This window comes from Chiroxiphia lanceolata, chromosome 8 (assembly GCF_009829145.1).
Source record: "Chiroxiphia lanceolata isolate bChiLan1 chromosome 8, bChiLan1.pri, whole genome shotgun sequence".
NCBI lineage: Eukaryota > Metazoa > Chordata > Aves > Passeriformes > Pipridae > Chiroxiphia > Chiroxiphia lanceolata.
Genome location: NC_045644.1, coordinates 1,653,162 through 1,678,721, shown reverse-complemented (window position 1 = coordinate 1,678,721; position 25,560 = coordinate 1,653,162). Strand labels below are relative to the sequence as shown.

Below are 25,560 nucleotides of genomic sequence, written 5' to 3'. Positions count from 1 at the left end.
TAAAACACTTAAAATGGTATTTCTCTTATCTTTTTTAATGGTATAAAATATTTTCTTCCCGCACCCCCCTTTAGAAACCACTGATGCAGGTGGCTAAAAGTGTGCAACAAGCTGTCAGATGCATTTCACCTGCTAGAAATCAGGATCAGCTCCTCCCAACCCTTCCACAAACCTGTAAATACTGTTCAGAGAACTGCCCAGCAGGGACTCTCAAATGCAAATGTGTGCCAAGCCACTGAAGCTCAGAGGGTTGGTTTCTTGGTTGGTTGGTTTGGGGTTTTCATGCACTTTAGAACTTCCCTTAATTCTTCACGCTGCTGAATTGCACCAGTAAACACTCACTTTCTCAGAAGCAATACAGGGAAGGAAATAATCTCTTTTACCCTTCTAAAAGCAACAACACTGCACTAATTAATATTATTACACACCAACACACATTCCCTTTTTCAGCTGGTATTTCAGCCAAGCTCAAGTTGCTCGTGGGTATATCCTGAAAGCTAAGAAAGCAGGAGGTTGTCTGCATTTTTTTTTTAAATCCTATTTACTCTGCAAGAAGGAAACTGTCAAACAGGAAGGAGAAAGATTTTATTCAAACCTACTTACAAAACTGACAGCTTAAACACTGTGTTCACTCATTCTGAGGATACTCTGTTAAAAGTTTGCTCAGTTGCAGCTCACTGAAGACAAATGCAAGAAAGCTATCCCAGCCTCCAAAAATTTAAATACAAACATTAACTGAGCACAAGGATTTCACAATTATGGAAATTAGTTTGTTTTGCTAATCACTGAGCTGACTTATGTTAATGCTTCTTAAGAGCCATGAGAGAATTACTGGCATTGGCCTGGGGAGCCAAGTCTAAGCAAGGTAAAATTTTCCCTCACTGTCACCTGTTCTTCTGACACCACAATTAACTTCCCTCTTTGATTGCCCATCTAATCAGACTCAAAGCACAAAGAGAATTATGGATTGGAAACAACCAGCACTAAATAAGGGACTTATACTCAAAAACTTGGCACATGTGTTTCAGGAACAGAGAGTAAAGGATTTTGTGTCACACACACCACACATATCCTCCCTCTTTATTTTCTTTCATTTTTTAACTGTTAGGGACAATTTGACTAGTTAATCAAATCACAAGCAGCAACATATCATTTAAACATTACTGGAAAGCACATCAATATAGGGAAAAACTTAACCATCAGTCATATGTAGGAAAGTTGCCTTTTTTCCTAAACTGAGCAACAGACAAGGAGAAAAACTGAAAGTTAACAATTCATGACAGACCAGCATATTTGCCATTTACATTTTGCAACTCCCTCTTGGGCAAAGTCACATACTTTTAAATTTGGCTCGGAATTCTGTTGTGCACAATGCTGGCATCTTTTATGCCATTTACTTCAGCATCTCAGCATGACTTTGCCCACTATCCCTAATATTTTATCAGAGATAAAGACTTGCTAAATTGCTCAAAATAGAACTTAGGTTTTCCAGCTCTAAGTATGTTCAAGTGCCTTGTTTTCAGCTTTTCAGAGACAAAGCAGACACTGCTTCAGGGCTCTATTCAAGTAAGACTTCTTCCTTAAAAGGAAAAGCTAAGTGTTCAACTGGTATTTCATTCATTTTGGTTCAGCTTTTCAGGAAAACAGTTCTCCCCCAGTTTTTATTGGGGAAGTAATTAGAGATGTTTGGAACAAGAAAACACAACTGAGGATTAAGTATTAATGTTCCTGTTTACTAAAGCAGAGCTTTCATAAAAAACAGGTTTTGCACTATTTCCAAATTCCTCCCCTAGAAATATACCCAATAATTTCTTCTCTTCTCGATACTCTGTTTCCATTACTTTGCTTTCTACAAAAACAAGTAAAATGCAATGATTTTCACAACGAGGGATATAATGAGGAGATGAGGAGTTCAAATAACTGGTGACCATCAGCTGGGTTAACTCCACAGACAGGTATTAGAGCACTTCACAGAAGGTTTAAACAGATCAAGGGAGAAAAACCTGCACATATCCACAGGCACAGCCCTCCCCTGGGGACTCTGTTTTCCTGTTCTATCTCACAAGTGTTAGTTCCTGGTTCTGGTTTTTTTTGCACGTGATTCTCACAAAAGTGCTGTGGTTAAATCACAACTGAAAATCAATTAGGAGAAGTTTTTGTTGATATTCAGTTAAATAAAGAGAGGAGTTAAATCATCCTAGATCAAGTTAAGATTCCCATACCAGGGCAGTGGGTTTTCAGGAAATACAGATTTAGTCGTGCATATGAATTTCTCAATTAGAATAACGACATACATTTTTATAACATCCAGAATATTCATTAAGCAGAGCCACTCTGAGTCACAAGTTCACAGCAAGTTTAACACTTAATGAAAAACAAATTTGGCGACTCTAAATTTGCATCTTCTCTAAAAACCTCTATGTATATTAAAAATTCATGTCCTTTATAACATTAAAGAAACCCAGCGCCTCTAAATACCAACAAAAAAGCTTTCATCAGAAGCCTCAAAACTTTGAGACATTTGAAGGTAAAAAGTACATTCTGTCAAACTCTGGGCCATGAGTGTCAATACACAAACCTAAAGAGTGAGTTTCTGAAACCCATTCAGTGTTTAATTAAGCTAAATTTGAGACATGTTTGCTACTGCACCAAAGAATTTACTTCTAAAAACTCTAAACTACCATCTGAGAAGTGCCATAGGGAAGTATTTAGTGGAAGTTGCTCTGGAGTCCCTTGCATGCCAGGGCTCCTATGGCAACTGCAGCTCTTTGGAAGAGAAGCAAAGGAAAATGTTCTCCTCTTGTCAGTCCCACTCTTTCACTCCAGCAAATGTCCCACTGCCCAGCAAATTATTTCCTCAAGTCACACAAAACCTTCAAGGAAAAGTCTTAAAAAACTCTCACCTTAAAAAGCTGCAGCATTAACTTCCTTTCTGGAGCACAACTTCAAGGGCTCTCCTGTGTGTTTAACAGTACCAATTTAAGATCATTAAAAAAAATCCCATTTCAATCTACAATAATTATTTTGGAAAAGCACAGGTAGCACATCAAATAAATGGCTGCCTTTTCACTCAGTTCAGAGAGTTTAAAACTTAAAAACACTAAAGTTTTAATGTTTCCTCACACATCCAGCATTGAAATACCACTCACACTGTTAAACTGTGAAAGAACCTAGTAAGAATAACAGTATTTTCTCAGATGAAAAAAGACACAAGCCTTTGGTACAGATGCAGAACTTTCTTATTTGAAGTCAGTATCTTCTGTTCTAAATATTTTAGTTGCAGTTAGTCTGCAATTTCCCATTCAATATTTAGTTAATACTAACCCATGAGATCAAAGATGAGCCTAACCTCTGCTAGCAAAATTCAAGGCACAAAAACCCACTTGAAGTAGATTCATTTTAATGAAGCTAAAAAAGAAGGAACCAGCAACACCAGAATATCAAGCCTGAGAAGTTTTTCATGTCCTTAAAACCTAAAACCATTTCAGCACAGGCAGGAATTCCAAGACATCTGTGCATCTCAGTTGGGACAAGCTTGGCATTTCCAGAACTCTTCACAGAAGGAAAAGAAGAAGAAGAAAGACAACTTGTCATCTGCTTAGACTCGACAAGAAAGTAAAGAAACCCCTCACCTCAAGATTTATTTAATTCTCACCAGGTTAGGCTGTAGCACACTATTAACCCACGTTAAGTCTCAGTTTCAGGTTTAGTATGCTCTGTAAAAAGAACCATGGATAAAATTGCAAAATAGGTCTCACTTATTAGAAGCAGAAAACAATTTCTCTCTCATAAATACACTTGAAGATCTTGCCTCACAGCCAGAAGCTACAATGTTGACTAGTGTATACAATATTTAATCTGGCAAAGGATACAGAGTAGCCCACCCCAGTCCCCTCTGTTCTCTTGCACAAGAAGGTGAAAGCAGCACCAGGGACCCAGCTGCTCAAGATTTCAGCACACATCCTTGCTGGGTTGCAGCTAATAGAGATCAGCCCTGACATCTGGTTTGTCACAGACGCCACGAGTACGTGGTGCTGACAGCTCAGGAAGAGCAAGGAAGAGAGGGAACAGGATGAGCAAGCAAGGGTGAGAAGCAGTGCAGCAACCAGTGCAGCTGAAAAGGTGTCAAAAAAAACCAGCTTGAGGTTCCTTATGAAGCGACTTGAAATATGGAGAGGATTTTTCTAAAGCTGCAGCCTCCTGTGGAAATCGTTTCCCAGAATAGACAGGCAGTTTCCAAGACATAGTGCTGAAATTCAGGAAGGCAATTTTACATGAAATCATTCAGCAGCATGAGTTAGCACTCAGGCCATCACCCCCTCAAAGCCATGCCCAGGACTACTCTGGAGCCTTAAATTTGCCGATATATGTATTTGTAGCAGTGGTTTCACTCCTTACACCATTCATCATTAGTTCAAGGCCTTCACTGGAGCATTTTTAGGCATTAGACTTCACACAAAGGAACTCTTCCAGTCTTCCACCACGAAGGACAGCTCAGGAATCCTGACAAGTGATTTCTACACAACTCCTGTAATGCCTTTGAGGAGAAGGCAAGTACACAGTTAGAATATTAGATGGCTTTATGATTTCTATTTCAGAAAAGATATCACACTATCAAACTTAGACACCTATCCTCAAATCTGTCCCCTGATACTCTGAAAATACTGTTTGGCAACACGTCCCTCACTGGAAGTATTTAAAAGGCATTGCTTCAGTTGCTGGTTCACAACCATTTCCAACAGATGAAAATGAATACTGTAGAAATAAATTCCTAGTGTTTATTTAAAACAGACAAATGCTCGTTTTCCTCTATCTACAGTTCCAAAGTAAGACACACCTTAACACCACCTCACTCTTACAGGCAGAGGAAACTGTGGAGTCTTTGAGCATGACATCCCTGAAAGTTGTGTTGGAGTAATTCCAGTCCATGTGCCACTCAATATCTGACAGGGTTTTTTCTCCAGGGTGGTGGGAACCAGCACAACTCCTAGAAACAGTTTCAGTGGCAGCTATTCCCAATCTTATTTAGCATGACATCACTGCCTGGAGCCAACACAATGATAATAGAAGTTTCCACAACACAACATAGTCTCATTCCTTCTTCTACTGATAAGAAAACACTGAGAAGAATCTAATGCCTTCAATACTTTTGCTCCTTTCTATACATGTATACACAGGCAAATATAAGTACATAAATTATACCAACACCATCAATAAAAGTCTGTGCATAACCTGGGTAGAACTACCAGTCAGGAACAGAGTAATTCAAGGGTGAAATCCTGACCAAGACCTGATGGAAGGTATTTAAGGTATGGCTGAACAACACATGTTTTTTCACTGCACTGAAGAAAGTACACTGTAGACAGCTAAACTCCTTAAAAATCCAGGATGCCAAAGTGATTAATGGATTTCCTGCAGGTGACTCATTAGTGCTTTCATTTTAGAGAATTAAAAAAACCCAGAAACATCTTGTAAACACAGGCAGACATCCTTCAAACTCGGGCCAACCTCAGCCTTTGCTCACGGCAAATATTTAACAAGATTTTTTGCCCTTTTTTTTATTCAAGCTGTTATCTCCATGATTCAAATAGGTCCTAAATACAGCTTTTAAGATTAGCAAATTTCTAAACATGCCTTTATAGTTGAGGGAGGAGAGTATTCTAAAGCTTAGCACCAGCTCTTTAGACTCAGACCTACCATATAAAGCCACATTTTGCAAGGTTTACCAGTATTATCTATTTCAATCCATGAACATAAAACAATTAATTCAGAGCAGCCTCCGTGGGATAGAATAAAACCAAGACCTCCAACAACAAGCAGAGGCACATAGTTAGATTACAGCCTTTTGACAGATTATTAAACATGTCAGCGAACACAAGTTATGACTTTGTTTGTTTTTTTTAACATAGCAGTGACTCATCACACAGAAATCCATTTGCTCATTTCCGGACAGTGGCCTCGATTATAAATGTAATAAAACCATAAAATTGAGGATGTGCAGCTTTGTCTCAATACAAGAAAGAACTATTGATCCAAGAGATACTTCCTGTAAGAGAACTGCTTCTTTCTTGGTTTTACATTTAACATACTAAGGTATTTTATCTCCTGAAGTTTGTTGTCAAGAAGATGATCCGCAGACAGGGTTGGAAAAACTAAACTACAAACAGGTTGGAATGAGAAAGAGTGACTAACAACCAAGAGTTTCAAGCAGACCAAGAGACTGCAATATCACATTACCTCTGGTTAATCTGCAGGTCACACACAAGAGGGATCACATGTGAACTGGCTGAAAATGGAGAGGCAGGCTAAGGGCAAAATGCTGCTGAGCAGCACAGACAAACTGCTGGGCACTGGCAAAGCCTCCGGGAAGTTAATGGACACCAAGAAAAAATAAACAAACACAGCAATGGCTGCATGAAAACAAGGGATTGATGCTGTTAAAGTGTTGGAACACCAGTCTCCAGAACTGCAGCTCATTAGTTCGTGCCTTTATTAGTCTGGGTCAAGTAAGAGCTTTTATGCCTATCACAGCTATCACAAATCTAAACCTGAGGGCTGGGGGTTTTTGCACCCTGTGAGAGCATGTATTTCATTGACCAGCAGTGCTTTTTGCTAGCTTAACATCAAGTATTTTGTAAGATCACTTAGCAATCAAAGTACTGCTGGGTTAGTGGAGCTGATGGACTGGAATTAGTCATGCTAACTTGACACACACTGTAATTTTGTCTAAGAGACACAAACAGACAGATTGCATTGACAAGACACAACTCAAGGATGAAAACATAACACGAGAAAGAAAAACAGTTCTTTGGGGAAACACAGACAACAATGGCATTTGATGTGTACCTATAAATTTGCCCAGCCTCTTTAAAAAAGCTCACAAAGTACTGTACTCAGACAACCAACCTGGCCACATGCACACTCAGCCACCGCTTTTGGCATAGCGCAGATCCCAATTTTAGAAAGCTGTGGGTAACATCTGTGCAACCTGCCACATGTTTGGTGAAACCCACAGCTATTTAGAGCACCTTTAACACAGAAGCAGGGTCAGTGTGGTCCTTTATATCAAAGCTACATATGAGAATCACAGAGTCATACAGCGGCTGGGGTTGGAAGGGACCTTAGAGATCATCTTGTTCCAGCCCAATGCCATGGGCAGGGAGCCCATATTACTCAAAGCAAGACAGTTTCTAAGGGTGATATTTCATTTTATAGACACCTTTACTGACCGACCTCCTGGGCAAGACAGGACAACCACCACTGTTTCAAAATTCCCATTAACACAACTCCATCTCAATTTTTGTTCACGTTCCCTTCAGCCTGATACCAACAGGGAGAGGGGGCAATACGTAGCATTGTAATTGTCACCGCACAGCCACCAAAAAATTCAGAAGCACTTCAGAAATCACAGACTGGCAGGGGTTGGAACGGACCTTAACGATCACCCAGTCCCAACCCAGCGGAGCCACCTGTTCGGTTTCTCCCGGTAGAGGCGACCAGGGGGCACATTGGCTCACAGACGCAATTCCCACCCGCCAGGAGCATCCCTTATGTAAGGATGTCACCACCCCAAACACGGCCCTTCGCGCCCGACGATGCTTCCCCGGGGCGGGGGGGACGACCAGACACCTCCCGACACCGGCAACTATCGGGGTCACACCCGCAGCGGAGCCGGGCAGGGGCAGCGCCGCTTCGTTTTGGGGAGAAACCAACACATGGAGAGGTGCGGGATCACCGGGACACGCACCGGGACACGCACCGGGACACGCAGCCCGGGGGTAACCGCGGCCGGTCCCGCGAGCTCCGGGGCGGCGGCACCGCCGAGGACACCCCGCCCTCCGAGGGGGTCCCGGGCCGGCCGGCCCCGCTCCCCGCGCGGGTGGCGGGCGCGGCCCCGGGGGTGTCTCTCTGTGTCTCTCACCGGCTCTCAGCTGCAGGCTGCCGTCCCTCCGGCTGCACCACAGCGCGCGCTCCCCGCTCTGCAGGATGTAGTGGTCCTTGGCTTGGAACAGCTCCATCCTCGCGCGGATCCCGCCGGCAGGGAAGGGCAGGGCAGGGCAGGAGGGAGCGGGGAAGGGGCGCGCGGGGCTATCGCGGGGCTGTCCCGCCGCTCCCGCCGCCGCCGCCGCGCGCGCCCCCGGGGCGGAAGGGGGAATGGCCGCTGCGGGGCGCGGGCACGGCGCGGGCGCGCGCGCTGCCTCCGCCGGCGCGAGCGCGGGCTCCGCTCCGGCCCCGCCCCCGCACGTGACAGCGCGCGGCCCCGCCCGCGAGCGCTTAAAGGGACCGCGCCGGGGGGGCGGGGCTTGGGAGGGGCGGGGCCGCGCGCGCGCTCCCGTCAGCCAGATCCCCTCAGCACCATCTCCCCTCAGCCCACTCCCCTCACCCATCTCCCCTCAGCCCACTCTTCTCAGTTCCATCTCCCTTCAGCCCCATCTCCCCTCACCCATCTCCTCTCAGTTCCATCTCCCCTCAGCCCCATCTCCCTTCACCCATCTCCTCTCAGTTCTATCTCCCTTCAGCCCCATCTCCCCTCAGCCCACTCCTCTCAGTTCCATCTCCCCTCAGGACCATCTCCCCTCAGCCTCATCTCCCCTCAGCCCACTCCTCTCAGTTCCATCTCCCCTCAGGACCATCTCCCCTCAGCCTCATCTCCCCTCAGCCCCATCTCCCCCCACCCATCTCCTCTCAGTTCCATCTCCTCTCATCCCATTCCCCTCAGCCATATCTCCCCTCAGCCCACTCTTCTCAGCTCCATCTCCCCTCAGCCCCATCTTCCCTCAGCTTTTCCCATGGGGGAGCGACTGTAACTGTTGGTGGAAACAGGCAGGAGTTAATACAGTGGGTAACTAATGGTGAAAGGAAATCTCTCAGGACCTCAGCACAGGACTCATTTTCATTTTAGATGTTTATACAGAAGGCAGCACCTCCTGGTACAAGGGCAAGTCATTCCCTCTGTCCCCTCTCCAGGCAACACTGGGACACGCACCAGCAAATTTGTCACTGCCCCAGTCCCTTCCCAGCCTCACCGATGGCTCGTCCACAGGCTCCCAGAGCTTCTGTTCGATTACAGGAGCTGAAGTTCCACTCGCTGTAAAAGAAATGGACACAAACAGAAAGCATCCCATCCTGCATCCAGGGAGGTGAGTGACAGAGCCGCTGTGCTGGCATCCCAGGGGTGGGCTGCTGGGGAGGCTGGCCTCTTCAACTCACAAATAAAAATAACCACCAATTATTATTAAACCACCCACAGCAGTAAAACAGCACTACTTTCAAACCACTCTTTGAAAATGTTGTTTTCTCTCTCATACAACATTTCTCCGTTAATGTATTACTCATATAAGTTATGCTACAAGATATGTGACTAAAGGACAGTAAGAAATGAGAAATCTCCTTGTAGAATGTTAACATCCAAGACTCAGAAAGGAGCTTGATTTTGGAAGGTTTGGAAGGTTCTAGACCGAGCAGCCAGTCTAGAAAAACACTTAAGTGCATGCATGACTTTAAATATATAAATTAAATATGCTGGATCGGACATTAACATCTTTTAAGATGAGTATGTACTCCAGAACTTTTCTGGTTTAAAGACTCAGAACTGAATGACTCAATGGGTCAGAACACACTCCTTTATTTTTGCTGCCATGTCTTTAGTCTGCACTATCATTCACTAAATATTTATCACTCACAATATCATCTCTATTCTGGGTGCGTTTCCCAAGCAGTTCAGTGTTGTAGTGCAATGTTCAGGGTTGCCATTAAAATGCTTGCAGGGATTTCAAGGGCAGACTTTGTTTTGCCCTTGATCACGCTTTGATCAGGGCTTTCCCCCCCACCTTGGGTTTTCTTTTTTCATTCAGTGTGTTTTCCATAGATTCACAGCTGGGTGCTGGTTTTGTGAGCCTGTCAGCATAGGGGGAAAAAAACTGGGAAATGAATTTTGCATTTTTGCAATTCACTGTCACTGGCTAATGAAGGGTAAGGAAATGCACAGGCTGACAATTAGTCAAGCTGTCTCAGTATTACCTGATTGCCCCCTGCTTGATTTCAAGTTTAAATGCTGATTAATGGGAAGGGGTGGGATTTAGCAACACTCCATACTTGGAAGTACAATTGGCTGGATAGATTGGAGGAATACACAACAATTCCTGAGATGAAGGATACCAGTTTTGGAAATGACACTGTAGAGAGTGTGAGGAACTTCATTTCTACATGCCTGTGATTAAGAAGTAGTGGAATTATTTTTTGGTTTTTTTGGCTATCATGCTCCTGGTAGCTGCCATCAAACATCAGAAAAATCTTGGGTCATCTCTTTTTGATGCTGTAGTAACTGTAGAAACCTTTCTTCTTGCCCTTCATACATCTTGTCAGTTTTTAATCTAACTGTGCTTTGCAACTCTGATGCAAGACGGGCTCTTGAGTTACTTTCCTCTTCTGAAACACTTTTTTGAAAAGGCTTTTGTGTGCTTTTTAGAGGGGTTATGTTATGAATTAAATAGACCCTCTGAAAAGCCTGGCTTTGAGAATGAACCTCCTCAGAACAAAAGTCTCCTGACTGGCAATATAGGCAGATAAAAGAGGTTTGTTTGGGACAGCCAGCAGTGGTCACTAGAACATTTCTGAAGCACCTGCAAATGTACTTTCAATATTAAATACTCTGGAAAATACTTGTATGTTGTGTTTTATAACAGAAAAACACAAAATTACTGGCATGAACATTAGCTTTTGGCATGAAAATGAAAACACTCTCAAAACCAGGGAAAACAGATCAGCACAAGAATTTTTGCCTGAATTTATTTTTAGCTTTCTTTCCACTGAGATAACTGTTTCATATGGCAGCTGTAGCTATCTCTAAAGGAAGAGCTACTCTGGTATTTCCTCCTTCCCCATGAAAATCCCTTACTTCCAATGGGAATATTCCATTTCACTGGGCACTAGGAAAACAATAACCTTTTCCCTTCAAAGCCATGTGTGTGTGGTTAATATCTGCAATATGGACAATGTATTGATTTCCCTCTGTGGCACTTGCTGTTAAGAGCAAATCAATGAGACCATTTTCAAAAGGTAAATGAGAATGTTTTGACTGCCTGTGATTCTTTTATTCTACATTTACAAATTGCACTTTGCAGTGCCCACTAAAAGATTCCTTACTGTGTTGTTGGTCTGCCTTCACCAGTTAAAATACTATTTATACTATACCAAGGCCATACCGAATTCACAATTTCTCCAAGGCTGTTCTTCATTGTTCTAAAATTCACATCTAGTTTAAAACAGATTCTACTAGCTTTTCCTCCTCATGTGATCACCTGGCCATGCTGCTTTTCCAGTGATTTTTCTAAGTGTACAGAGTATAAACCTTTCTCTGTCCAGAGAAAGTCCTTTCCAAAGTAGATTGTAGTTTTTGCTCCACAGCCTTATTTCAGTCTGTTCATTGATTAAGGGCTGATTAACCAGCATCCACAAAATCTACACAACAGACTCCTTTTTCCCAAATGTGACCTTTTACACTTCTGCTTTACAAGAGACTTTCCTTTCTAGACCAGTGTTTGATAAAGAAAATTTCAGTGGAAATGTTTCTAAAACAGGCTTCCTCACAAACACTTCTATCTTTATTAGGGTGGCACAAGGTGACGATTTGGGCTGCTGTGGAAATGTTTCAAAGGCAATTTTGTCCTGTTGGTGATTCTAGAGTTTTCAGCTCTGTGTCTTGGGAGTGGAGGAGAAGAAATCTAATGAAAAATGGGATGGAAATCCATTTGCAACTCATTGAAGATATATTCAGTAAAATAGGATTTTAAAACAGCCTAATGGTTTTATTACCCTTTGGAAGAGCTTGCCTCACTTTCTTTACTCTTAATTTGGGTTGGTTTTTTTAAGAGCAAAATACTTCATGTTAAAACAACCCAAACTTTTGCCTTTAAAAAAGATGAAAAGTAAAATTTCTGGATCACTGGAATTTAATGTCATTTAAGAAAAAAAGAGTTTTAGAAGTGGTTTTTCTTTTCTGATGCCATTTAACCAATTTAAATCAATTTTGGAATTTGCTTTACTTTCCCTGATTTTTTTTTTTCTATTTTGATATTAAAGAAACAAAGAACACCGTTATCTTTCTGATGTTCCCAGGATTCACTGGATTTAGTTTTCCCTCAAGATTTATCATACTTTCTGTTTCTATTTCTGAATATGACTACTCAGTTTCTTCGTATTACAGCAATTAGGTAGTAAAATAGCAAAAATAGCAAAATATCTGCGTTCCATTCTTTGCATAAGTTACTTCCTGTGCTGTGACTGCAGCTGAGACCAAGCATCAAATAGGGCCTGAAGAACAGCAAGAGTTGCCAAGTACTGAAGTGTTATACTTTCATTTTTGTCACTTTTCACTGGTTTGGGCTGCCAGAGGAGAAGGAAATGTATTAGTTATTCAGTGCAAAAATCTGTCGGTTTTAAGTGATGGAAATAAATGCAGGAAAAATTTTTTTTAAAAAAACCACTTTCCTCTTGCTCCACGTTCTCCTGGCACTTATTATTGTATACAATATTTATGAATTATTAGGCATGGTTTACGTTAGTGCCATGCCTGGGAACTCTGGTCATGGATAAGGACCCCCAGTGTGCCTGGTACTGTGCAGTTCAGGTTCCAGAGATTTAGAACATAAAACAACAAGATATTATTGATCAGCTTGGAAGCCAGTGGTCTCAGGATTCCAGAGTTTAAGCATTACCATGTTGTGATGGAAAACATACTTTAGTACTCCATTCAATTAATAAAACTTTAATACAAATTGTTTATATTGACCACTCTGGTTGACTTCATCCTGTATATTGTGACTGTGTTTTTAAAATAGCACATGTACCTGTACAGCTGCAGCAAAAGCCTGTGCAATAAATTAACCTGGGGTCAAATCCTCCTTTCCTTACCCCAGAAATTGTTCCAGAAGGAACTTTTCAGAGTAAGGTTTGACATGCTGTGACATTCAGCAACAATACTGCTAAAACCAGCTTAAATAATCCTTTCCTCCTCCCCAGCTGTGTGTTTCTATTCCTGTACCAGGCCAGCACTGGATAGCCACAAGCACTTGTGCAGCATACTGTGAACTGAATTTGCAGATGCAGAATAACCTACTAAAACACTGTTTATGAAACTGGACTTCAGATCACAGTAACTGGAGCAACAGTGCACTTACCTGGTCCTTACTGAACAGAAGGAGCTGAATTCTTAGGGTCAGGACTTATTTTAGTGCCACTCACTCTGAGTTGCCAAGCAGAATCTGATCATGTCTGTGCTACAAATATACTAAAGCCAAGCTTGCCTACACTAGGAAGCTGTGCTGTAGAGTAGGAAAGGACTTGGAGAAGTAAACAGCTGGCATTGAGGATCCAGCTTCTGAACTATCCACATTCCAGGGGCTTTATTTAAGATTAGATTTAGTTCTGTCCCACAGACCCCTTAGCAACTGGAGCACACCACAGGCAGTCCTGCAGTGTTTCAACTGTAAGGAATCCAGTTCATGTCATGCTTGAAGCAGCAGAGCCCTGTGGTGACACTCAGAGGTTACCATCCAAAGGAGCTTGTCCAGTGGCCATCACCTTCCCAAAAGAGCTGGAACAGTAACTGATCTTCTGTAACCTTGCTGTATCTCACCCAGATTCACCAACACGGAGCTGGTGGCTGAAGAGGTGCTTGTTTTTAACACTGGCAGTGAAGTTATTGTGTCAGACAGAGCCATAACAAAACCTCAGTGACACACCTAGCCAAGGGTCTCTAGCAGAACTCATGCTTGCAGAACCTCAACCTCCATGTAACACCACATTTACACTGCATACACACCTCAGTACTTCAGAGAGGAGTAGGATGTGTGACATTTGGGGAGTGACACTGAACCCTTCCCTCCCCAGAGCAGAACCTCTAGCTGCTAGGTGATAATTGAGGTCAAAAAGCACTTATCAGCTTTTCCTTCATCTGTGGCATGTGGATAAAGAAGTCCTGTATAGATTTTGCAATCCTCAAGCTCTTGATGCTCAGTTAAGTACTCCACCGGTAATTAGAATTCTCGTGACTCTCGAAGGGCTAAACCAGAAGATTAAAAGAACTTTATTTTCCTGTGAGATTATGTGTTCTATACTTGAGTACTGGAATAGATGATCATTGCTATATGCAGGCTAAAAGTGTTTATTGCTGGCTTTGCATTTCTTGGGCAATGATATGTAGGTCATTGTAAAACCTAAGGAAGGAAGACAGACATGAAACTGAAGAGGACTGAAAATCTGAGTCCTTGTCCTTGAATACATAACAAGGTCTCTGTACCTCCCTTTTACATAAAGGTGGCATTTGTTCCCTGCTGTGCAGAAGTGTTAGAGTCTGACTACATTGACAAGTGTAAAATATTTTAAACTGCCATGGTGAGAGAGATTACATTCATATTTATATGCAGATAAATGAAAGCAAGGTCTATCCTTTCTGTAAATAGTAATAAAATAAAATTTATGTACAATCACACCTCAGAGAAATCAGGGAAGTTCTGTGCTGTTGTTGGAGTCAGATTTTACATTTGTGGAGGGAAATGCCAGTGAGAAACAAGATTGGAGTGGATCAAGGTGGAATCAGAGCTACATTTAACACTTGGCAATGTGCCTTCACTTTGACATTTTAATTATGTTACAACATCTATCTATTTATCTATCTGTCTATCTATTTGAACCATTTAATACTGCATTTCTAACACAGCTTTATACCCTAGCTGCATGACTATGTGTGATAAATCAGAGAGCTATAACACTATGACAGCTATGAGTTATGCAGCTACATGGATGACTCAGCTTTGCCAGATGTTTCTGAGAAAAGGTCGAAGCCATTCCTAAAAAAAAATTTTAAATATCCTAGAAACTACATATAAATAGTCCATTACCTCTTTGGGGGAAGGCACAGGAAGAATTGCAAGGCACCATTTCATTTATGAAGGTAACCTCAGCCTGCCATATGCACCATTACAGCATATAGGATGCAGGAGGAAAGAGATCTATCTCTGAGTAATTATTGAAGGCAAAAATTACCAGCACGTGTTGTTGCAGGAGGTTACAGTGTCATCAGTCCAGTAGGGCCAGGTGGAGGTGTGATAACCTTGGAGAAGTGAGTACAGATCATTGAAAACTAACAGAGGATGAGCAAATCCCCAGAAAGTAGGAAAAGTATTTGGGCTTCTGATTTACTATTGTTTTCTAATGTCTGTGAAACCACTGGAAGGTTATGGCTTTATACATATTGAGGAATCTGTGCCACCATCCTGACCTTCACAAAGGCAAAGAAGGAAGGCTCACAGAATTTTAGGTCGGTCAGACCCTTTTCTTAAATGAAAAGAAGAAAGAATAGAAAAAATACTTGAAGTGTGTACTTTCAAGTATAAGCAAGTGTTAAGAAGTAGTTAGCATAAAAAATGTGAGATTGAATCAACATCCTTTCTTTTTTATGAAATCCTGGGCAACAGTGTGCATTTGCACTCAATATGACCTTTGATCCCGTTCTTTGTGATTTTCCCATAACTACCTAAGGAAATACAACCCAGTTATGACACCTCCACAGTCCCAATAATTGGGAATTTTCTCCTGTAGAGTGGTTACTAATGGTTATTGCACGAGTTTGGTAATATCCTGTATCTTTATCAATGGCCCAATAATGGAATAACAAGGGCACACAGGAAATTTATCAGGCTGGAAGGGTCAGAAAGCCCACTGGGTATTGGGATTCCATTATGAGATTATTGTGGCAAGCTGAATAAATTACCTGAAACAAATGAAGTATCTGGCAAGAGAAAAATATCCAAGAGCAATGATCATCTGTATAAATACAAACACAGGCACAGCTGGTTAACCAGGAGTTCTGGGGTAATCCTAGATCATAAATTGATCAAGAAATCAGTAACAAAAAGGTTAAAAAAATCCAGTGTACAATGAACGCACAGGAGCATTGTACATAAGACCTGTGCTGTAATCCTTTTACTGTGCTATGAGTCAGACCTCACTGGGGACACTGTACTCAGTCTGATACAATCATTTCAAGAGTTATCAACAGAAAACAGGCCAAAGGAAAGCAAGGGTAATCTGAATTTTAGAAGCTGTGATATGTGATTTGAAGAATTAGGATTCTTTATGCTAGTTTCTCATGGGAAACAGGAACAGTCTTGAAATACATAAGAATTGCTGGGAAGAGGACAAGAATAACTGGTTTCTTTGTCCACTGTCATTGAATCATAGAATGGTGGAGGTCGAAAGGTACTTGTGGTTCACCCCCTCTGAGAGAAAAGGCTGCCCAAGTTCATGCCCAGTGGGCTTTGAGTATCTCCAAACACTGTGATTCCACAGCGGCTCTGGGCAACCTGTGCCAGTGTTTGACCACCTTCACCCTGAAAAAAAATAAATCTTAACTTTAAATGTAATTTCCTGTATTTCAGTTTGTGCCCATTTCCTCTTATTCTTTCACTGGATACTCCTGAGAAAAGTCTGGTCCCATCCTCTTTTGTTCCTCCCATCAGGTATTTACACACATTGAAAAGATCCTCCCTGAGTCTTTTTGAGGCTGAACAATCCCAGGTCTTATCCCAGAAAATACAAGGAGTAGTGAGCATAACCACAGCAAGAATGAGTTAGACAGAAACAAAGCCTTTGGATAAATAAAGGAATAGACTGCTTAGTGACATCAGCTGGGCAATATCCACCACTAGTGCTTAAGAACAGGTTAGGCAGGAACGAGGGAATGTGATCTCTTCCTAATCTCAACCTAGGATGATTTGTTGCAATCTTATTTTCTTGAATCTCAATCTGTTTGCCCATCTCCACATTTCCTGGACCTTCTTTCCATCCATCCTCCACTCTGTCTTTCTTGTCTCCTGCAGGTACCTCTCAAGGAGTAGTAGAAGCTTCTGCCAAGGTGTAGCAGCAGCACAGAGCTGCCAATGCTTGCCAGCCACAAGGAATTGCAGCACTCATCCTGCTTAACCCTCTCTGCTTTCTGTGCCACTTCCAGTTGGGTTCTGAGTCTCCACAATGACAGTCTGAGTGTCATGTCCTGCGTGCAGCTCTTGTGGGGTTATTTAATTTGAACCTGCCTCATTATAAATAATGTACCAATTGGATTTAAGAATCCAGACCCACCTGAGAAATGCTAGGATTTTCACATTTTAGGCCAGTGGATTCTAGCACTTCCTTAAGGCTGTAGATGCTTCATCAGAAAGTTTGGGCCACAGCCTCCCAGTTTATTGTTTCAATGAAGAAAAGAAAGCCTCCTTCATAAGGGTTTTTTGCCATTTACCAATGTTTTTTTACTAGGCAGATGTTGTAAGCAATGTAAGGAAAAAGATTGACACAGAGAACAGCCAAAAAAAGAGAAGAAAGGTTGACATTCCATTTTCCCCCCTCAGCCATCCTTACCTCTTCACAGAATCAGCAGCACTGAATGTGCCAAAAAAAAAAATGCCCCCAAAAACAAGGAAACAAATGAGCAAGTCCCCAAATAACTTTCCTGCTCAACTAAAAGAGTTTGAAATGAGGTTTCTGAGACCAACTGGTGCATTACACATGCAATTGTTCTGTTTGGCTGATTTGATTTGCCTCAAGCTGGAATGTTAATTACAGAGAAAAAGATAAACACAGACTCTAGTTAAATTTGCTAACAATCTTAAAAATAGATGCTACTGCCCTACTCTTAATCAAACACAGCATCCAAAGGCAAAGGCAATTTAACACTAACAAAATCAACTCTGGTCACGGATTTGATTCTCAGTTGGAGTATGTAATTTGAAGTATCAGTTTTGTTTAATGTATTTGGATTCAGTTTATAAAAGATAAAATAAAAAATACATCCTTCCACGGCTGTATAATGCTCAGGGGAAAAAGATTTGGGAAGCAGTGGGAATCAACACCTTTGTGTTATACTACTGACACTGCAATTAATTTACTGTGCTGCTTGTAAACTGAAATAATAGGCATGTGATCTATACCCACATATTTTATGACTGGAAACACTTTGGAATCACGTAATTAAAATATTTCCTAAGTACACGGAGGAGCGTGCAAAGTTCCCTGAGATGGAAATCAGGTGAAAAATAACCCCTAACAATTGTGATAGCAGGATTAATTTGTGTGGGCAGTACTCCATTATGCAAAGACCGATTTTTGCTCTCTGCTTTACGTATTCTCTTCACACAGTCCAGTTTGCTCAAGAGAAGGCTGCATCAGCTGTCATTCCAAAAAGATTGGAGCAATCCTTAGAGTCAGGCGGTTGTGGCTCCTTGGTAGCTTTTGTTGGTGCCATGAGTCACTTTGAATGAATGTGCAACCACTGCCTCTCAGGGGAAAAGTGGCTTATGGGAATTCTGACCTGGGCTGGCTTGGACAAACAGCTCCCTTGACAAAAGAGGGTTTTACCGAATAATTCATTGTGATATTAACATCTTGTTCCTTTAAGATGGGTCTTTCACAAATTGAAGTGTAGGTGGATCCAAAAGGACCTCTGGAGATCTTCAGTCCAACCTTCCACTTAAAGTGGCACTTTACTAAACAGCAGGGCGGAAATGTTGTATTTTTCTGGTCCTCAGAAACCTCACACAGAGCTTCCCAGGGCTATAGGAGGAAAAATCACTGATTTAGGTAGTGTTGGCACTGCCTAAATCCCGCTCGTATTTCGCAGTTTGGAGGTTTGCAGGGTTTCAGCCATCTTTTGCTACACTCATAAGAACCCCTGCACTGAGCTGAAAATGATGCTTCTGTGCCACCAGCCCAATATGACATTACTCGCTCTGGCCAGAAGCGCCAGGCTTGAGTGTCGCTGCTCTGTGTGCTGCTCTCGGGTGGGATTTTCCCATTCCCTATCCATGTTTTCCCACAAACCCGCAGCGCTCGGCGCCATCCGCGGGGCGCTGCTGCCCTCTGCCGGCCGCCAGCCCTCCTACGTCACCGGGCCGTGACGTCACACCGGGAGCTGCGGAGCGCCTGTGCCCGGCCGGGATGAGCCATCGGGGCCGGTCTGGCGCCTGTGTCAGCTGGCCCTGAGAAAGGCGACTTCGTCACCGTGTAAAATGACCCAGTGTGTGCCGGGTTTAACAATTACGCTGCAATTGCCCATTTTCTTGAGGTACCTGTGCAGAATCATAGAATCATCGAGGCTGGAAGAGACCTTTAAGATCAAGTCCAAGTGTCAACCCAGCACTAGCCCTAAAGCACTAAAGCATTAAACCACATCACCCAGCTCCTCTTGAACCCCTCCAGGGTTGCCCCACCACCTCCCTGAGCAACATATTCCAATGCCTGAGCACCCTGACAGTGAAAATGTTTCTGATATCTAATCTGAATCTCCTCTGTCTCAAAACCTGTCTGATTAATACTAAATTGCCATTCACTGGCACTGTGAGTTCTTCCACTGGGTGGGTTTTGCTTTATCAGAGCATTATTTAGTAAATCAAGTTAGTTAGGAACAAGTTTCTTAGCTCAAGACCAAGTAACTTCAAGTCCTTAGATTTTAAATTGGACAGACTCTCAGAGCTTGGTTTTGCCAGGATGTGCCTTCTGCACATGACCTGCTTGAGTCACACTTGAAATGTCCATCTGAACTGATACAAAAATCGAGTCTTTTCTTCCTCTGTCATTTACATAAATGTCCTCAGGTTATTTAGGCAGCAAAGAGATTGATGGATTAGGATTGTTGGTAAAGTTAAACTTTGGAATGAGGATTAGAGTTGTGGTTATGGAATAAGGAGGTGCAGAGATGAGCCAATGGCTTTCTTTGGGATTTATAAACTGTAAAACTGACTCTTATGCCTGTGCTAGGGAATTATTGTCTTCATGTAGATCCTGGAGTGGAAATGTCATTGGTTTTATATGAAGCTTGAGAGTGTCATGTACAAGTAGAGTTCTACAAAACCCAGTTTGGAAGCCAAATCTCAAAGTGCTCTGGCTGTTAAAATACTGGATGTGTCAATGTTTGTTATAACTAGAACATCAGGAACCCCAGGCCTCCAACACCCTGCAAACCTGCATTAACCTGACACCTTTTACAAGCTTTGAAAAGAAATCACAGGAATGCAGGCACATCCCAGAGCATCCTGCCAACGTGTTTACTCACTGCTGGGATGAGCACACCCAAGATGAGAAAGTTCTCTTAACCATGACAGGAAACCATTTTCCATCACAGTCCTTTGGGTGTTTTACTAACACCGCAGGGGGCAGCTCTGCCTTCGGGACCTGCCAAGGACACCGAGGGCACCTGACGGTGGTGCAGGGGACAGCAGTGCCCAGCTGTGATCCCTCCTGCCAGGGCACTGTGGGAGCAACACACGGCTGGATTAAGTGACAGGAGCAGCGTCAGGGGAGGTGAGACACCTCCTGCCCTGGTTCTCTTGTCCTGTAACGTGCCTTGGACTGTGTTTGCCTGTGCTGTGCCACAACTGCCTTAGCACTGCAAGCACCTCAGCAGGGATGTGTGGACACACTGTAAATCAGAGGCAGAGGTGGAACTTGACCCAGTGATGCAGAGAGCCAGTTCCTCAGCTCTATCAAATACACATCCTGTAATTGCACAGCCATATATTGTTTCTTAGTGTAGTCAAGCACAAACTATTTAAGGCAGGGATTCCCTATGCATGTAATTGTATGTTATATAAGAAGAGTTATGTGTCTAATTGTTACTGGGAAAAAAAGAAGTATAAGAATAATAAGTGGTATGATTCCTGCCTTCCCTAGTAGTGCCTGTTTTCCTTGAAGTAATCAGGGACTTGTTGCTAGGTAGTTAATATTAAAGGTACCTTAAATATTTTAATGTGTCTATGCCAGCTGTTTCTAGGCAGCAATATTTGTTTATGATATTGTTATCCAACCCTACTTATATCCTTTATTCAGTGTAATCTAATATATCCATACAGTTAACACTGCAGTCCTGATACTTCTTTATTCACAGAGTAGCATACTGAAGTAACTACTGTTAAGAATTATGGAATACCTCTAATGTACAAGATTTAATCTTAGTCAAGATGCACTGGTAGCTACCAGTTCAAATATTTGAACCTGAATTAAATACTTAAATAACACAATTTGAAAATTGGTAGTGCTTCTGTGCACTTTCAGCATCAGCAGATGCTTACAGAATTCCAAAGTTTTAAAGTAAATTATACGATTTCAGTCCAATGCCTGATTAAGGGTACGTGTCATCATTTCATCAGTCCCTTGGAAATAAAAATTGCTGTATTTTTGGCCATTGGGTAACATTGCTCTAGGTTTTCCTTGGTTTAATCTCATTTCTATTAAAAAAAAAAATAGAAAAACTCGCCTGGTTTAAAAATTATGGCTCTTACTAACAGATTGTACACTCTGAGCTGTGCACTTGGAGAGGTGAGAGACTGCTGATGACTCCTGTTCTTTGCCACAGATCTATATGGGCTGTGGAAAACACATTATCTGCCTGCCAGCCCTGTGGGAATTGCGTGAGGGAATTATTCCAGACACTGCTCATTTCTGCAAATGGAAGGAGCTGAGCTTTCCTGACAAGACAGGAGTGGATGGGAACTCAAAGTTCACCAAATGATGAAAAGCAATAAATCAGGGCTTCAAGTAATTCATGTAGATGATTTTGCAAATCTCTGTTCACTGTCAGGGGCTGCAGAAACACAGCAAAGCCAAGCTCAGATCCACACCCCTTTGTTGCTAAATTCAGTGCATTTCTTTTAGTGTTTCAAAACTCAGATAACCCCCCATTTTTTAAAATAATTTTCTATTTGTGAAGGCAGCTGAACAGCCCTGCAGACAGATCATGGTACACCAAGTATATATAATAGAAGCAGTAATACCTCACAGTTTGTTACAGTTTCTTGCCTGCTCACCTCATTCCTAGAATAGGTACCATATTTCTTTTGGAGAAGCTAATTATTTTCATCTCTATCTCCAGCCTTTTTATCAAGACTTCCAACAATGTTATCCAGTAGTGCAAACTCTACTCTGTATTTGTTGTGAACATGTCAGAGAACATTGCACATTCCTTGAATAGAGGTCAAATGTAAAGAAGTGGAGATAGAGAGCCCCATATTCCATGTTTAATTCTGACACATGAATTGTGTCTCCACAGCTCAGTGCCCTTTGAAACTATTTCCTGAAACACATGTGGCAAGTGCACTTTTCTCCTTATAATCTGAAATGTAACATTAAATCCTCCACTTCTGCTTGCCCTGCAGTTTGCTGGGGCAAGGACATATGGAAACTAAAGCTGGGCCTGTTCCTTTGGTGTAGATTTCCAGCTTCTGGAGACAGCAGTGGAAATTCCAGTGGAAATTCCAGCAGGAAACAACTGAACTAGCCTCTTTGTTTTTTAAAATTGCTTATTTATAAATTCTGGAAAGGTATTTGACTGAGAATTGCTATGTTCCCCTGCTTTGTAACCAACTTCTTGCCCATCTTAAAATAACTCTTGCCTTGGGTGGCAGGGGCTGGCATAAAATTACATTGGTCTCTAGTGTTACACAGCATGGTTCCTGGTGTGGAGACTGCTACCACACACAATACTGAGCTTGGAAACCCAAATTATCCAGCACAAAGGCTAATGGACCTCAGTGTCACCCATTTATCTTTAAACAAATGCTTTACCTTAAGTGAAAAATAAACACACTTGTTCATTTGGCTCTCCTGTACCATTAGAATGCTTCTAGCCACAAAAATAGGTGAAAGTGCCAATAAAATCATTGTATCTATTGCTAAAATGATTGTGTTCACATGTCATTAATGACAATATTATATATATATCCAGAGAAATTTGGGGGTTGAGTTTTAATATTTTATGGTAAGGCTTCAGGAAATGGTATTTTGCATGGTTAACTTCTGGCTTAAATCTGTATTTTGCAGCAAGCACTGAGCTCAGATTAGTTATTTCTAAAGGTTTCCTTTACCCCTGTGGCCCAAAAGGGCTGGATTTGTTTCTGTCAGAACAACTGTGGTACTGATAGCTTTTCTAACAAACCTGGAGATTTATATAATATTAAACATTCACAGCATTTAAATTCCTTTGCTGGTACACCTGCATTTTATTTCTTGGATGCAACAGGACCAAAAGCATGGATATTATTTCCCATAACCAGTCCTCTGGTCTCAGCCCATATTGCCCTCATGTTTCTGTCTTATTTAAGTCCAGGATGCAGTAGTGCCTTCTATATTTAAAAAGATCAATGCATGCACATCTAAGGAGGGAGATTGAAACCCCAACAAATTAAAACCTTGCCACAAACATACCTTGATGGAGATTTGTCCTCTTCAGCAGCTATGTGCCAGCCACCAGAAGCTTTTTTTTATTATTATTATTTCAACTACCAGTTTGAGATGTTCCATGATATATTCTTCCTGAGGATCCTGAGCTTTCCCAGGATACAAGGGCTTTCCTAGGCTGCCTTACCTTGCTACTGGAGTGCAGGGGCATGACCTGCCTCTACACACTGTTCTGCTGCTTTCCTGTCCTCTGGGTGGAGTTTGATTTGTTCTCCATTCCTTCCCCAGCTTGTCTGCAAATACAGCTAAGCCAACAGAAAGGTGGAGGTAAAAGATATCCCACATAGAGAGCTTGTACCTCCCCTTGGAAAAAGGGAGGAATCAGACACCAGAGTACACAGTTGTCTCAGCATGCTCTGGGGGGCAATGTAACTGCTGCTGCCCCTTCCTCAGGGCAGGGCATGATTTGGCTGTGTGTAAATAAATAGTCAAAATGCTATATTTATAGGAAACACAATGCCTTGCTGCTGGGAGAGTTTAAATATAGAGAACAGGCCACTAGTGGCATTTAAAATATCACAAGCTGGACAAGATAGTGCACTCAGAAAATAGCCTAAGCTTTCACTGTGCTTCCGTGTACAGGCTTTTCATACCCCTCTTGCTACTTGCAAATGAGCTGAAACAGTGCCTCTCACTGACTTGGGGATTGTTTGCCTCTTGAATAAATTAATTGCTTGACATTTAGTCGATTTTTTTGAAATGGCTACTGCAATTGCACCTTGAATTTGAGCATCTTGCTTTCAGCAGTACATTTGCTTTTTGCTGCACACAGCTGTATGTGAAAAGTAATGTGATGGAACAGAACTCTTACTGTGAGCATTAAAACCCTGAGTACTTTCTACCTGAGTTTCAAAGCCAAGTTACCCAGGCTCAAGCCACAGACCAGCCAGCACCACACTGCAGAAATGCAAGTTAATGAAGAATCTCCTTCCTGTCCTCTGCCAGCTCCCCCCAGCATTGGTACCAACGCCAGGAAGCAAACAGGCTCTGCAAGGAATAGGGCAGGAGCTTACAGGGAATGGGTGGGAATCTTCAGCTGCTTCCTCCTTGGCTACTCCCTCCTCCCAGCCCTTATGCAGAATTCATAGCTATGCTGATGTGTCAAGACATATATGCTGGACTGGGCACAGTTTAGTCTTGAGCAACAGAGGAAACAAAGAGAGACTATGACTCAGAGCAGCAGTCTCCCAGCCCAGCAGCTCCAGGGCAGCCAAATGTACTTTCCCTTATTAGGCCAGATCATGAAACCTCACTCATTTTGAGTTGTACCTAATTCTGCAGGAGTATCACTGACTTTAATGACCAACTTTTAAAGTGCCACTTGGCAGAGTGTAGCTCTACCTCCAGCTTTGCTTCTTAAAAAGAACCCCATCAGTTGTAATTACATTTGACTCCACCTACTCTGACTAACAAGGAATAGTATAACATGAATCAGGCTCCATTAGCAGCAGATGACATGTTTAAAAAGCTAGCACCTGTTTAACTTCCTGTAAATAGTACATTTTTAAGACTATAATCTTAATTTGTACAGTGCCACCTCAGCTAATGAGGTGGTTTTAATCTGGATTGTTTTAGTGGACTACTAAACAAAACCATACAGAGACAGGGCCTCGTGCCTCCCAGGCCTCCCTTAGAGCTCAGTTCTAAAAACCCAGAGCTGATTTTCCTCGATTTAAATATTTTTGTTACATGATGTCAGGGATGTGTGTCCTCAACTGAAATGTAATCCTGCCTGAGCAATATGTCACTGAAGTGAGTTCATGCAAGAATCATGCAGGCAGATGAACTTTCACACCTCTTCACTAGAATGCCTACAATGCTGCTCCCAAAGCTGGGGGAGCCAAAAGGCTACAAGACATTGTGTATTCTTACTTGATGATGTTGACCATCAAAATGAAACTAAAAGAAACATCACCCTTCTACCTACAACTAAGCAGACAGTTCACAGTCACACTGTTACTTCAAAAACACACGCTGCACTACAGTTTACATGTTATTTTAAAATAGTGACAGTTCTCATTGACTCTCAAACTGCCTCTTAAAAAGAGATTTTTCAGATGGGTTTAAACCCAATTTCCAATCCATTTTCATGATTCAGAGCAGAGTTCAGTAAATAATCAATTGCCTTGAGCAGCTATATTGAAGTTTCCCTCCTACACTGTAAACCTGCTGTCGGGTAAAAAAAGATTTGTTAATTTTACAAATGCAAATCAAGGGTAACTTCTGGGGTTTGGTTAGGAGCCCCTCCTCCCTGCACCCCTTCTGCACTGGTCTGAC

General features: G+C 42.2%; 1 protein-coding gene and 1 long non-coding RNA gene across 2 annotated transcripts in view; one reads left to right on the top strand and one right to left on the bottom strand.

Moving 5' to 3' along the window:
* The window catches only part of INPP5F (inositol polyphosphate-5-phosphatase F), a 42,631-nt gene extending 34,490 nt beyond the window's left edge, over window positions 1-8,141 (bottom strand). Inside the window, exon 1 of the mRNA XM_032694173.1 lies at window positions 7,922-8,141. Coding sequence (XP_032550064.1) covers window positions 7,922-8,018 — 97 coding nt within the window. The 5' untranslated portion in view covers window positions 8,019-8,141. The remainder of the gene's footprint in view (window positions 1-7,921) is intronic.
* Window positions 8,142-8,590: 449 nt separating this feature from the next.
* LOC116789894 lies at window positions 8,591-21,547 on the top strand. The gene is made up of 3 exons (XR_004358187.1): window positions 8,591-9,140; window positions 15,064-15,171; window positions 19,810-21,547. It is a non-coding gene; the product is annotated as an uncharacterized LOC116789894 (long non-coding RNA).
* Window positions 21,548-25,560: the final 4,013 nt, after the last annotated feature.